At 37.3% G+C, this 14,780-nt stretch overlaps 1 protein-coding gene across 1 annotated transcript in view; it reads left to right on the top strand.

Annotated features, from left to right (window-relative positions):
• Positions 1–14,780, top strand: part of PIK3CB (phosphatidylinositol-4,5-bisphosphate 3-kinase catalytic subunit beta) — a 201,611-nt gene that overhangs the window by 143,514 nt on the left and 43,317 nt on the right. Inside the window, exons 14-16 of the mRNA XM_044252261.1 lie at positions 6,239–6,360; positions 9,605–9,748; positions 11,371–11,470. Coding sequence (XP_044108196.1) covers positions 6,239–6,360; positions 9,605–9,748; positions 11,371–11,470 — 366 coding nt within the window. The remainder of the gene's footprint in view (positions 1–6,238; positions 6,361–9,604; positions 9,749–11,370; positions 11,471–14,780) is intronic.

A 14,780-nucleotide genomic window follows, 5' to 3' on the forward strand; every position in this document is an offset into this window, starting at 1 on the left:
CAGGTCATGATCTCATGGGCTGTGAAATCCACCAGGGCTTCAGCCTCCATGCTAAGTGAGGAGTGGGCTTGAGGAACCTCTCCCTCTGCCCCTCCCCCTACTAGCATGCCTGTGTGTTCTCTCTCAAATCTTTAAAAAAAAAAGAGCTAGTTTTTGCTTAATATTTTTTTCCTTTTTTTTTTTTTTTAAAAAAAAAAAAAAAGATTGATTTATTTATTTTGGAGAGAGAGAGAGCATGCAAGTAGGGGAGGGACAAGGAAGAGGGGAGAGAGAATACTAAGGGCAAAAAATCCCGATGCTGGGCTGGATCCCAGGACCCTGCAGTCATGACCTGGGTTAAAATCAAGAGCCAGTGCTTAACCTCTTGAGCCACCCAGTTACTGCTACTATTTCTTTATATGAGCATGGGGATATAAATTTTTACATTTTGGAATTTGGCACACTTATCTCATTTCCAAGAGGTAACCTAAAGCGTTGTTTTCAGATAAAACTAACATCCTCAATTTAGGATTAGCCAATCCTAATCCCTATTTTTAGTAGTCTAAAGAAAAAAAAGTTGTTGGAATAAAAAGTGTATGGATACAAAAGAATGAATAAACTGTATTTTTAGTAAATTGACTACCTTAAGAAGTGGAGAGCCAGAAGTCTGGTGTAAAATTTGTATTCTGATCCTAGAGGGATAAGCCATGGGTGAAAATCCTATAGAAGCCTTTCTCCACCACCCCCACCCCAAGAGGAAAAAAAAAAGAGTAGTCCTCCATTAAGCCACAGGAAAATAATAATGTAGAAGTGGTTTCAAGAGGCTTTGCAGAAGGCAGGTAGTTAATTAGCACTGTTTTCATTATTTATATCATTGAATCAGATTTCTCTTCCCTATTCACTTCCTTAGCTTTATGCAAACTGAAGTAGTAAGTTTTGATATTTTATTTCGTTTTACATTTATATAAATTAATTCTTTAATAATTGTAAATAAATTTACCAAAGGCAACTTCCTTCCAATAGTAGAGCTGTTTTTAACTCACAGCATAGTTTAACCTTTAAACTATTGTTTCAGACCTTGGATATGGTCTCCCTGTTTCCCCCATCCATAATGGGGATTTCTGGTCCCTTAGGACCTTGGGCAAAGCGGGGAGGGAATCCCATCAGTGATGAAAAGTGGTATGAGGTAGGTGTTTCTTACCTTTAAGTCCATATTTGTCAAAAAAAATTTTTTTTTCCAATTTATTTATTTTCAGAAAAACAGTATTCATTATTTTTTCACCACACCCAGTGCTCCATGCAAGCTGTGCCCTCTATAATACCCACCACCTGGTACCCCAACCTCCCACCCCCCCGCCACTTCAAACCCCTCAGACTGTTTTTCAGAGTCCATAGTCTCTCATGGTTCATCTCCCCTTCCAATTTACCCAAAAGCACATACCCTCCCCAATGTCCATAACCTTTCCCCCTTCTCCCAACCCCCCTCCCCCCAGCAACCCACAGTTTGTTTTGTGAGATTAAGAGTCACTTATGGTTTGTCTCCCTCCCTATCCCATCTTGTTTCATGGATTCTTCTCCTACCCACTTAAGCCCCCATGTTGCATCACCACTCCCTCATATCAGGGAGATCATATGATAGTTGTCTTTCTCCGCTTGACTTATTTCACTAAGCATGATACGCTCTAGTTCCATCCATGTTGTCGCAAATGGCAAGATTTCGTTTCTTTTGATGGCTGCATAGTATTCCATTGTGTATATATACCACATCTTCTTGATCCATTCATCTGTTGATGGACATCTAGGTTCTTTCCATAGTTTGGCTATTGTGGACATTGCTGCTATAAACATTCGGGTGCACGTGCCCCTTTGGATCACTACGTTTGTATCTTTAGGGTAAATTCCCAGTAGTGCAATTGCTGGGTCATAGGGCAGTTCTATTTTCAACATTTTGAGGAATCTCCATGCTGTTTTCCAGAGTGGTTGCACCAGCTTGCATTCCCACCAACAGTGTAGGAGGGTTCCCCTTTCTCCGCATCCTCGCCAGCATCTGTCATTTCCTGACTTGTTGATTTTAGCCATTCTGACTGGTGTGAGGTGATATCTCATTGTGGTTTTGATTTGTATTTCCCTGATGCCGAGTGATATGGAGCACTTTTTCATGTGTCTGTTGGCCATCTGGATGTCTTCTTGGCAGAAACGTCTGTTCATGTCCTCTGCCCATTTCTTGATTGGATTATTTGTTCTTTGGGTGTTGAGTTTGTTAAGTTCTTTATAGATTTTGGACACTAGTCCTTTATCTGATATGTCGCTTGCAAATATCTTCTCCCATTCTGTCAGTTGTCTTTTGGTTTTGTTAACTGTTTCCTTTGCTGTGCAAAAGCTTTTGATTTTGATGAAATCCCAAAAGTTCATTTTTGCCCTTGCTTCCCTTGCCTTTGGCGATGTTCCTAGGAAGATGTTGCTGCGGCTGAGGTCGAAGAGGTTGCTGCCTGTGTTCTCCTCAAGGATTTTGATGGATTCCTTTCTCACATTGAGGTCCTTAATCCATTTTGAATCTATTTTTGTGTGTGGTGTAAGGAAATGGTCCAATTTCATTTTTCTGCACGTGGCTGTCCAATTTTCCCAACACCATTTATTGAAGAGGCTGTCTTTTTTCCATTGGACATTCTTTCCTGCTTTGTCGAAGATTAGTTGACCATAGAGTTGAGGGTCTATTTCTGGGCTCTCTATTCTGTTCCATTGGTCTATGTGTCTGTTTTTGTGCCAGTACCATGCTGTCTTGATGATGACAGCTTTGTAATAAAGCTTGAAGTCCGGAATTGTGATGCCACCAACATTGGCTTTGTTTTTCAATATCCCTTTGGCTATTCGAGGTCTTTTCTGGTTCCATATAAATTTTAAAATTATTTGTTCCATTTCTTTGAAAAAGATGGATGGTACTTTGATAGGAATTGCATTAAATGTGTAGATTGCTTTAGGTAGCATAGACATTTTCACAATATTTATTCTTCCAATCCAGGAGCATGGAACATTTTTCCATTTCTTTGTGTCTTCCTCAATTTCTTTCATGAGTACTTTATATTTCTGAGTATAGATTCTTAGCCTCTTTGGTTAGGTTTATTCCTAGGTATCTTATGGTTTGGGGTGCAATTGTAAATGGGATTGACTCCTTAATTTCTCTTTCTTCTGTCTTGTTGTTGGTGTAGAGAAGTGCAACTGATTTCTGTGCATTGATCTTATATCCTGACACTTTACTGAATTCCTGTACAAGTTCTAGCAGTTTTGGAGTGGAGTCTTTTGGGTTTTCCAGATAGAATATCATATCATCTGCGAAGAGTGATAATTTGACTTCTTCTTTGCAGATTTGGATGCCTTTAATTTCCTTTTGTTGTCTGATTGCTGAGGCTAGGACTTCTAGTACTATGTTGAATAGCAGTGGTGATAATGGACATCCCTGCCGTGTTCCTGACCTTAGTGGAAAAGCTTTCAGTTTTTCTCCATTGAGAATGATATTTGCGGTGGGTTTTTCATAGATGGCTTTGATGATATTGAGGTATGTGCCCTCTATCCCTACACTTTGAAGGGTTTTGATCAGGAAGGGATGCTGTACTTTGTCAAATGCTTTTTCAGCATCTATTGAGAGTATCATATGGTTCTTGTTCTTTCTTTTATTGATGTGTTGTATCACATTGACTGATTTGCGGATGTTGAACCAACCTTGCAGCCCTGGAATAAATCCCACTTGGTCGTGGTGAATAATCCTTTTAATGTACTGTTGAATCCTATTGGCTAGTATTTTGGTGAGAATTTTTGCATCTGTGTTCATCAAGGATATGGGTCTATAGCTCTCTTTTTTGATGGGATCCTTGTCTGGTTTTGGGATCAAGGTGATGCTGGCCTCATAAAATGAGTTTGGAAACAAGAAAGGTCTCAGGTACACAACCTAACCCTACACCTAAAGGAGCTGGAGAAAGAACAAGAAAGAAACCCTAAGCCCAGCAGGAGAAGAGAAATCATAAAGATCAGAGCAGAAATCAATGAAATAGAAACCAAAAAAACAATAGAACAAATCAACCAAACTAGGAGCTGGTTCTTTGAAAGAATTAATAAAATTGATAAACCCTTGGCCAGACTTATCAAAAAGAAAAGAGAAAGGACCCAAATAAATAAAATCATGAATGAAAGAGGAGAGATCACAACTAACACCAAAGAAATACAAACTATTATAAGAACATACTATGAGCAACTCTGCGCCAACAAATTTGACAATCTGGAAGAAATGGATGCATTCCTAGAAACATATAAACTACGAAAATTGAACCAGGAAGAAATAGAAAGCCTGAACAGACCCATAACCAGTAAGGAGATTGAAACAGTCATTAAAAATCTCCAAACAAACAAAAGCCCAGGGCCAGATGGCTTCCCGGGGGAATTCTACCAAACATTTAAAGAGGAACTAATTCCTATTCTCCTGAAACTGTGTCAAAATTTTTTACACTTTAGGAGCACTTCCCACCCTTTAAAGATTTTGTTTATTTATTTGAGAGAGAAAGAGTGCTTACGTGTGAGTGGCGGGGAGGGGTAGGGAGAAGCAAGGAGAGGGAGAAGCAGACTCTCCTTTGAGCAGGGAGCCATATATGATATGGGGTTGGCTTGCAGAACCCTGGAATCATGACCTGAGCCACAGGCAGATGCTTAACCAACTGGGCCACCCAGTCGCCTCTGTTAGGAGCCTGTTTAGACATTTTTTCCCCTAATAGCCCCATCCCCATGATATTTTGATCCATGGGTAAGTATTTGTCTTTTTATGTACAATATGTATATATGTGCTTATGTGCTATATACATAAAAAGAGCAAGTATAAAGCTTATTCCTTTTATTTACACAAGTTTAAGAATAATTAAACAAAAATTTAAGAAAAAGTTAAACTAATATTTTACTGTATTTGAATAATTTATATAATTATGTAAATTGTAATATCAAATTTCATAACTGTGTTAGTAGTTAGTAGTTAGTAATAATAGCAATATAATCAAATTGTTAAAAGTTATTCAAAGGTTATTTTTTCTGCAAATGTGAAATTAATAGAAAAATCAATTTTTAAAAAGTATCTTTAGTGAGGTAAAATTTGCTTGATATGAGAAAATAAACAGCTTGTAGATATTCATTCAAGTATTATTGACCTATTTTGGCACCTGACCTAATTAATGAGAGAGGCTGAATAATTAGTAGAATTAAAATAATAAAATAAGAATGATTTTTATTTAGTTCTCAAAGCCCAAGTCTCATAAAAGCTTAAATGACAAACGACAAGGTAGCTAGACAGCAGATATTCTTAAGCCACGTTTTGCAGTATGACTGTGAGGTTGGCAGTCTGTTGAGAGAAGTCCTCCAGTTACTGCCATCTCTTTTCCATTTTCCACTGCAGTCCCCACTCATCCCTGTGGAGGGATTCCTTTTTATTCTGTCTAGATTATTTCTAAGTGGCATCTGTAAATAGGGGACTGGCTGTTTTTACCTTGTTTATAGAAAATAAACTATTTCTTTTTAGTCACTTACTATGATTTAAAGGGTGTAAACTTGTTATGGTCAATAAAAAAATCTGTTAAGTGATAGATATTCTTTTTTCTCTTTCTTTCTTTCTTTCTTTTCTTTTCTTTTTTTAAAAAAGATTATTTATTTATTTATTTATTCATTTGACAGACAAGCGATCACAAGCAGGCAGGGAGCCTGACTTGGGGCTCCATCCCAGGACTCTGGGATCATGACCTGAGCTGAAGGCAGAGGCTTTAACCCACTGAGCCACCCAGGTGCCCCAGTGATAGATATTCTTAAAAGTATTAAGAACTGGAAATAAGCTCCCTCAAAATAATTTTATGTTGAGTTATTAATGAACTTTTTATATGTAAATTGCCTGTCATTATCTTGAGTGTGTACTTATATTTGTACTTTGAATTTTACCTTTAAGTATTTCTTGATCATTTTTCTCTCTTTTTTCCTTTGAAAAGTTATTTAATAGTTAATGATTATATTCGGTGTATCATTCTATTCCCAGGTAAGTACTTCATTGCTTATTTATAGAATATTTCAACAAAGATAGTCTTTACTAATCCACATTAACAGGAGTGGAGGTTTGAGGCCTCAGTAATTGCAAGTATGCTTTTCCTTTCTTTTGACCCATCTCTGCTCCTGTGTGTCAAGGAAAAATAGATTACTTTTCTCCCCTATAATTTCTGAACCAGTTTTAATTTTTCAACAGCTTCAGGCACTACTTCAGATTTGGCCTAAACTGCCCCCCCGGGAGGCGTTAGAGCTTCTAGATTTCAACTATCCAGATCAGTACGTGAGAGAATATGCTGTGGGCTGCCTGCGACAGATGAGGTATTCTGCAGGTGGCTTTCTTGGGGGAAAGGATATATAATAACTTGGGGGGTAGATAGAGAAGGTGATGTCTGCTTGAATGTGTCATAAGAAAGGAAAGAGCTCGGAATTATTCAGATTTTAAAGTGTTTTTTCTCTCTCCCTTTCGATCTCCATCTCTCCCTCTTCTTTCATGTTTATTCTATTATAAAACAAAAAGCAAAAAAACACTGGGTTAGGAGGTACCCAAGATCACCCTTGGCTTCTACAGTTCATTACAATTCACAAGATTCCACATATATTCATACTTTTGGCTGTGATTTATTACAGCAAAAGGAGGCAGTGTAGAATTGGCAAAAGAAAATGATTCATAGAGCAAAGCCTAGAGGAAACCATGTAGGAGCTTCTAAGAATTCTTTACTAGTGGAATCACAGTGAATATACTTAATTCCCCCAACAATGAGTTGTGACAACATATCTGAAATAATTATCCACTGGGGAAGCGTCTTAGACATGTGGCAGTCAGAATTTTTATTGGGGGCTAGTCCCAGAAGCCCCCTTTGCCTAACACAAAAGCAAAATTCTAGACTCCCAGAAAAATGAGTATTGAGCATAAACCATACACTTTGTAAGAACAGTTTATGCACACAAAGCCACTCTTACCTGTTAGGTGGTGGGAAGCCTTCTGAAATCTATGTTTCCAAATGCCAGCCAAAAGGACCAGAGTGTTAACAGGCTTTTTTTTTTTTTTTTAAGAGGATAAAGTTCAGGCCTGCTGTTATGTTAACTCTTTGCTGTCCACCACTCAGAATTAAGAAATGTTAGTATTTTGTTATTTTTTAAAAAATACTTCTAAGCAAATAACATTATAGTTAAAAGTGAAAACCTCGTAGTTACTTTACCTAGTGCTAATTACTTTTACTTCCCCAAAACAGCCATTATCATGAATTTGGCATGTATCCTTCTGTACCACATTTTTTTGTTTATACTACATTTTTATAACTATAAAAATATAGAGTAAAATTGTGCATTTAAAAAAAAAATTTTTTTTTTTAAAGATTTTGTTTATTTGACAGAGATCACAAGTAGGCCGAGAGAGAGGGGGAAGCAGGCTCCCTGCCGAGCAGAGAGCCGGATGCGGGGCTTGATCCTAGGACCCTGGGATCATGACCTGAGCTGACAGCAGAGGTTTTAACCCACTGAGCCATCCAGGCGCCCCAACATTGTACATTTAAAAATTATACCAATATGTCTTACTATATATTTTATTTTAAATCTTGCTTTTTAAAAACCCACCGTAGGTTTTTGAGGTCATTCTCTCCCATTGCATATAGATAATAGTTTGTTTCTTTGACTACTGTGAAATATTCTGTTGTAGGGATATATCTTATTTACTCCATTTCCTTACTGAGGAACATTTTTGTTTCCTCCAAATAAACAGTATTATAAACAGTGCTGCAGTGAACATGCTTATACAGTTCCCTTTGGCCAGTATATGTGTGAAAATCTGTGAGCTTTATTTGAAGAAATGTCGTTATTGAAACAGTCTCAGACACTGGGCATTTTCAGGTTTATTCATTGCCAGTTTCAAAAATGAAGATTATACTATATGGTTATTTGAAAAAGATAAGTTCTCAGAAAATTATGGATACTGTTATCCTTTTTCTTCTTTTTATAAGTCATGTGATATCCAAAAGAAATTACAAACTCTTCCATAGTTGCTGTTTTAGGGGAGTAAAGTTCAAAGTATGAGGAAAAAAGAAGCCTCCTTCTGTTTCAGTACTTCCTTTCTGTCTTTTACATCACTTGCAGGTTTTATAAAGGACAAAAATTTTACAGTAAACTTAAGATTGTTGAGTAGTTTTAAAAAATGAGGCTCCCAGTTGCTTCTTAGTTTCCCTAAGTTTGGAGACCTGAGGGGAAGTGGCTACTTGGCCTGCTTTGGGCTGAGCCAAGTGGTTGTTTTTTTTTTTTTTTTTTTAAGATTTTATTTATTTATTTGACAGAGAGAGATCACAAGTAGACAGAGAGGCAGGCAGAGAGAGAGAGGGAAGCAGGCTCCCTGCTGAGCAGAGAGCCTGATGCGGGACTCGATCCCAGGACCCTGAGATCATGACCTTAGCCGGAGGCAGCGGCTTAACCCACTGAGCCACCCAGGTGCCCCGCCACGTGTTTTTCTTAAATGTGTTGATCTCCAGGAGGAGATTGCTGTGATCTCCATGTTCCATTTGGTAATTCTGATGAGTTTTCCTTTGATAAATTTTCTGCTTATGAGGTTTTTTTTTGTTTATTTGTTTGTTTTTAAAAATAGTGCCCTGGGTTTCAGTCCCAGAGCTGCATTAGATTACTTTCTTAACCATTTATTGCCCAAGACTACAGTTAGCAAGTAGAGGACTTGGGATTCATATCTTACCTGACCACTCGAATTGCCTCTGATGAGAGTGTGTTTATATATGACACAAACTAAACCACTAATATTAATTCAGCTCATTTAATTACAACATTATGTTGTATTAATTCAGTGAATCAGTTCCCACTTATACATATACTCATTTCCTTATCCTTTAAACTCTTAAGTTAATATTTTAATATTCACTATCTGTGAAAAGGAATTACTTAATCCTAATGATAGAAAAGAAAAATAAATTGCTAAATTACTGATAGAATTTTTATTTTAAAAAACTGGTTGACTGAGTATATCACTTTTCCAGCATGATCAGAAATCAGTATTAAAGTACCTGATTTTGGGACGCCTGGGTGGCTCAGTTGGTTAAGCGGCTGCCTTCGGCTCAGGTCATGATCCCAGCGTCCTGGGATCGAGTCCCACATCGGGCTCCTTGCTCGGCGGAGAGCCTGCTTCTGCCTCTGCCTGCCATTCTGTCTGCCTGTGCTCGCTCGCTCTCCCTCTCTCTCTCTGATAAATAAATAAAATCTTTAAAAAAAAAAAAGTACCTGTTTTGTTTTGTTTTTTTAATCTCTGGGCTGATTGTAAGTACAGTCATTAATCATATCAACCTAGATAATTAAAATGCCCCACATATCTGTTCTTTGCTCCTTTCCTTTTCACTCCCCCTCCTGCCCACAGGAAATCCTGAGCTTTTCTTGTGTTATTTTAACAGTGGAATAGTGAATGTAAGCATGCAACAGGCCTTACCCCCATGAACCATTCTGTTTTCAGCAAGTTAGTATTTGATAGTTTGATCAGAAGGGATCTTTTTCTGCCACTGGTTGTTGAGTGACTTATTCTGTTCTTTGTTTCTTTTAGTGATGAAGAGCTCTCTCAATATCTTTTACAACTGGTGCAAGTTTTAAAATATGAGCCTTTTCTTGATTGTGCCCTCTCTAGATTCCTATTAGAAAGAGCACTGGCTAATCGGAGAATAGGGCAGTTTCTCTTTTGGCACCTTAGGTAAGTCTTCTGTATTTTTCAATTTGAGTCCACCTTGTGCTTTTGTACATATAAATCAGCATAATACAGGACATTTAGTGTACTCATCAGCTGCTTTTGTTGTTTCTGAGCCATCTGTAACATTAGCACTTGTCTTGGTGTCTTCTCCTATTTCTTGATACCCAACTCTTAATTTTCAGGATTTGGCAAACTAATTCAGATAAGTATCCCACCAAGCCTCCTTGATTTTTAACAAACAAATAATTAATGTGTTGCTATTTTCTTGTCAAATGTACGTATTATGTACTTACAGTGTATTTGGGCTAAAACCTGACTTACAGTTCTTTCCAAAAGGCTTTGGGTAGTAATATTATCATTGCTACTAATAGGTAGAGGTTTTAAAGTTTTTCTGTAAGAACAGCAACATTATTTTTGGCTTCTTTATTAGGCCATTTTCAGAAATACATGAGTCTTATTTCACCAAGTTTACATAGGAGTAAAATCAAGAAGGATAACTAAAGTTCTTCTGTCCTGGGAAAACTGTTGGCTCCTCATTTATCACTGTACTCAGACATTTTTCAGTCATTTTCATCTGGACGTCAGAAAATGATTATCAGAAAAATAGGACTAAACTCCATTTTTGCCAAAGTTCTTAAGGAAAATAAGCTCTATATTATTTTGATGTTAATTTGGGGGGTTATATTTCTGAATCTTGACTTCCTTATTATTCGTAGAGATTTTCCTTTCTTCTTTTTTTTTTTTTTAAGATTTTTATTTATTCATTTGACAGAGATCACAAGTAGGCAGAGAGAGGGGAAGGGAAGCAGCCTCTCTGCAAAGCAGAGAGCCCAATGTGGGGCTCGATCCCAGGACCCTGAGATCATGACCTGAGCCGAAGGCAGCAGCTTAACCACTGAGCCACCCAGGCACCCCTCCTTTCTTATTTTAAACTTATTATCCTGCAGTTCAGTCTTCCTAATTTTAAGTCCTCCAAGGAATAACAAAACATGGTGTTCCTTCCTTTTTCAAACATGTACAGCATTCTTTTTTTATTTTTATTTTTATTTTTATTTATTTATTTATTTGACAGAGAGAAATCACAAGTAGATGGAGAGGCAGGCAGAGAGAGAGAGAGAGAGAGAGGGAAGCAGGCTCCCCGCTGAGCAGAGAGCCCGATGCGGGACTCGATCCCAGGACCCTGAGATCATGACCTGAGCCGAAGGCAGCGGCCTAACCCACTGAGCCACCCAGGCGCCCATGTACAGCATTCTTTAAGTGAGAGAAAATTGTATAGAAGCTAATTGAGTGACTAGTCAGTTGTGTGATTTGAATCTTCACTTTATTGTAATTTAATTGGCAATATTACCATTTCAACTATAAAAAGTAATAAGCAAGGTGAGATGTGAGTATTTTGAATTTTTTTTAATAAGAAATTAACTACAAAATCACATGGTTTTGAACTGTGGTGTTTAAAGACTTGGGAAGTTGACCATCCCACTAATAATTGTGAATAAGATAATGTGTTCTTTTTTTGATTGGCATCAGAAGTTTATTTCATAATAGAATATGAAGTCAGTATTTTTATTTGGTGATCTGAAGTGTTTTATAAGCAGCCTGTCTTAATAGTATTAATTTATTTGTAGGTCAGAAGTGCATATTCCTGCTGTCTCAGTACAATTTGGTGTTATCCTTGAAGCATACTGCCGGGGAAGTGTTGGGCACATGAAAGTGCTTTCCAAGCAGGTATTGGATTTTTTTAAATTTTCTGTTCAGTTTGCCATATGGCTTTTGATAAATTGTATCATATGCTGTTTCTCACATTATGTCATAGAGGTTTTAGTAACTAAACCTAGTTAATACATTTTTAAATTATAAGTCAAGAAATGAAGTGTCAACAAACTGAGCAAAACATTATTTGAGTGTCCCCCCAATTACGGATTCCTCATTGTATGTATATTAAAACATGCCATACATTATTTTTTTTTCCAATTTATTTATTTTCAGAAAAACAGTATTCATTATTTTTTCACCACACCCAGTGCTCCATGCAAGCTGTGCCCTCTATAATACCCACCACCTGGTACCCCAACCTCCCACCCCCCCGCCACTTCAAACCCCTCAGATTGTTTTTCAGAGTCCATAGTCTCTCATGGTTCATCTCCCCTTCCAATTTACCCAAAAACACATACCCTCCCCAATGTCCATAACCCTACCCCCCTTCTCCCAACCCCCCTCCCCCCAGCAACCCACAGTTTGTTTCGTGAGATTAAGAGTCACTTATGGTTTGTCTCCCTCCCTATCCCATCTTGTTTCATGGATTCTTGTCCTACCCACTTAAAACATGCCATACATTTTAATAGGAAATGCCTATTTAGACATGCTTAACAGTGTGTTTGATGGTGATGATGACCATCATCATGAAATAGGTCATGAAATAGACCCTGTATTTTCATATCCCTGAGTTACTCTTTGCAGTTAGTATTTATGTTTCATTTATTCTGCCATATGTTTTAGTTTGAGATATTTTGACAACTAAGTCCATAGTTGTTATAGGATCTAGAATTCAGATTCCTCAAGCTGCTTTTTCAAATTATGTATATGTGTGTGTGTGTGTGTGTGTGTGTGTGTGTGTTTGCACAGACCCTTATCTTCTTTCCAGGCCTTCATTTTCTAATCATGACAGGTGATATTAGTGATATTGATAGGTCAGATACTAAATGCTTATATGCCAGGAACCATACTAAGTGTTTGAAGTATATTTCTTTACTCTCCTAATAATGTGCCACAGTAGTTGCCAGTAGTGTCTGGATTTGACAAGGGGGAAACTGAGGCTCCAAGAGATTAAGTAGCTTGCCTGAAAACCCGCTATTCTGTGACAGGAATGAATTTTAGAGTTCAGTCTGTCCAGCTATAAAATTAACATCTTTTTTAATCCTACTGGGAGTTTTCACACTTTTAGCACCATAACTCTATTTTATAAATCAAAACTTAAACATAGATTCGATATATAAAATAGCAATGTTATTTTATCAGTATAAATATGTTTTAAGGCTAAAATAAAATGAAAGCCATTAAACAGAACCATGAAACTATTTTACTAAATATAGAATTTCAAAATCTGGGACTATTATTGACAGTTGTAGTCTTGGTATCTATTTATTTCTTTTGTTTTGGAGATAATCCTGATTTATACAGCTATGTGTTTGCAAATAGTAAAGGTTTTTTTAATAGCTTGCTTGCAAGTGAGAAGCATAACTGTGGCTCAGGCTTGGTTTGCTGGTAGGTCATTGGTCCCCTGAAGGTTGTGATGAGAGCATTTCTGCCATCAAAATAAAATAGCCCTTTATTCTAGCTTCTTCATGCCAGAATCCTTCATTGACAGGTAGCAACAATATGCTTTTGTTCTTTAGCAATAATCTTTCTTAAATTGAGTATCCTCTAAATAAATGAAAGAAGGTTTTATTAATGGTTTAATATATATTTACTCAGAACTTTCTATATGCTAGGGTTTGTGTTAGGTTCTGGTAATGTGAAGTGAATATAGTTGTGTTATTGTTATGAAGGAATTTTTTATACCAGAGAAGATATACAAGTCAGTGATTGTTAGGATAGAATTATTGTAATGGGAATATTATGGAAGGACAAAAGACAGACATGTAAACAAACTTAAGACATTAGGGAAGAGTTCACAGTGGAGGAGATGCTTGTAGCTTTTGATGTTGTAGTTGGTGTTAGTTCAGTGAAGAGTATGTTAGTATTTTACAAAGAAACAATCAAAAAGGGGTATGTGTGTTTGTGTATGTGTATGGTTGACCCTTGAACAATATAAATTTGAATAACATGAGTCCACTTATACACTGATTTTTTGGGATATAGTACAGTACTGTAAATGTATTTTCTCTTCCTGTGATTTTCTTCCCTCTAGCTTACTTTATTTTAGGAATATAGTATATAATACACATAACGGACAAATTATGTTAATCGATGGTTTATGTCATTGGTAAGGCTTTCCATCAACAGTAGGCTATTAGTAGTTAAGTTTTTTTTTTTTTTTTTAAAGATTTTATTTGTTTATTTGACAGAGAGAGATCACAAGTAGGCAGAGAGACAGGCAGAGAGAGGAGGAAGCAGGCTTCCCACTGAGCAGAGAGACCGATGCAGGACTCAATCCCAGGACCCTGAGATCATGACCCGAGCCGAAGGCAGAAGCTTAACCCACTGAGCCACCCAGGCTTAACCCACTGAGCCACCCACTCCTCATGTAATTTGAGGAGACACAAATTACATGCAGATTTTCAACTTCATGGGGCTGGAGGTGGAGTCAGTACCTCTAACCCTTTATTTAAGGGTTAGCTGTATAGAGAGAATGAAGCCAAGGAAGACAGAGATTGTGATTTATTATAAAGAATTGGCTCATGTGATTATGGAAGCTGAGAAGTCCTGAAATCTTCAGTTATGGGAGCTGGAAAGCTAATGTTGAAGTTCTAGTCTGAAAGCAGACAAGCTTAACACCTAAGGAGTTTTAATTCTGGGCAGGAAATGACCTGTGTCCCAACTCAAGGCAGTCAGATAGACGGGGTTCCTTCTTATTTGCTGGAAAGTCTGCTTTTTTATTCTATTCAGAACTTACAGATTCTGACAAGACCTACCCATATTAGGAAGGGCCACCTGCTTTACTGGGCCTACCCATTCAAATGTTAGTTTCATCCCAAAACACCCTCACAGACACACCTAGAATGATGATGGACCAAATTTCTGGGTACCTCATGGCCCAGTCAAGTTAACACTTAAAATTAACCATCATAGGTCAAGTTGGCATTTATACACAGCTCTGAAAACCATATTTAATCTCCAGGTAAAGATTGTAGCAAGTTCAAAATTCCCTTAACATGATAAAATTACCCTGAGTACAACCAAAAATGCACTAACCTCTTTCCCAGCACGAGAAGTAATATCCTTGAGTGTTGCCTACTCTTGTTTCTCTGAAAATTAAATCATATGTTGTAAAATTAATGCTTAAATACTACAATACAAAATCAGTACATCTTATGTT

This window comes from Neovison vison, chromosome 6, assembly GCF_020171115.1.
Source record: "Neovison vison isolate M4711 chromosome 6, ASM_NN_V1, whole genome shotgun sequence".
In the NCBI taxonomy this organism is placed as follows: Eukaryota; Metazoa; Chordata; class Mammalia; order Carnivora; family Mustelidae; genus Neogale; species Neogale vison.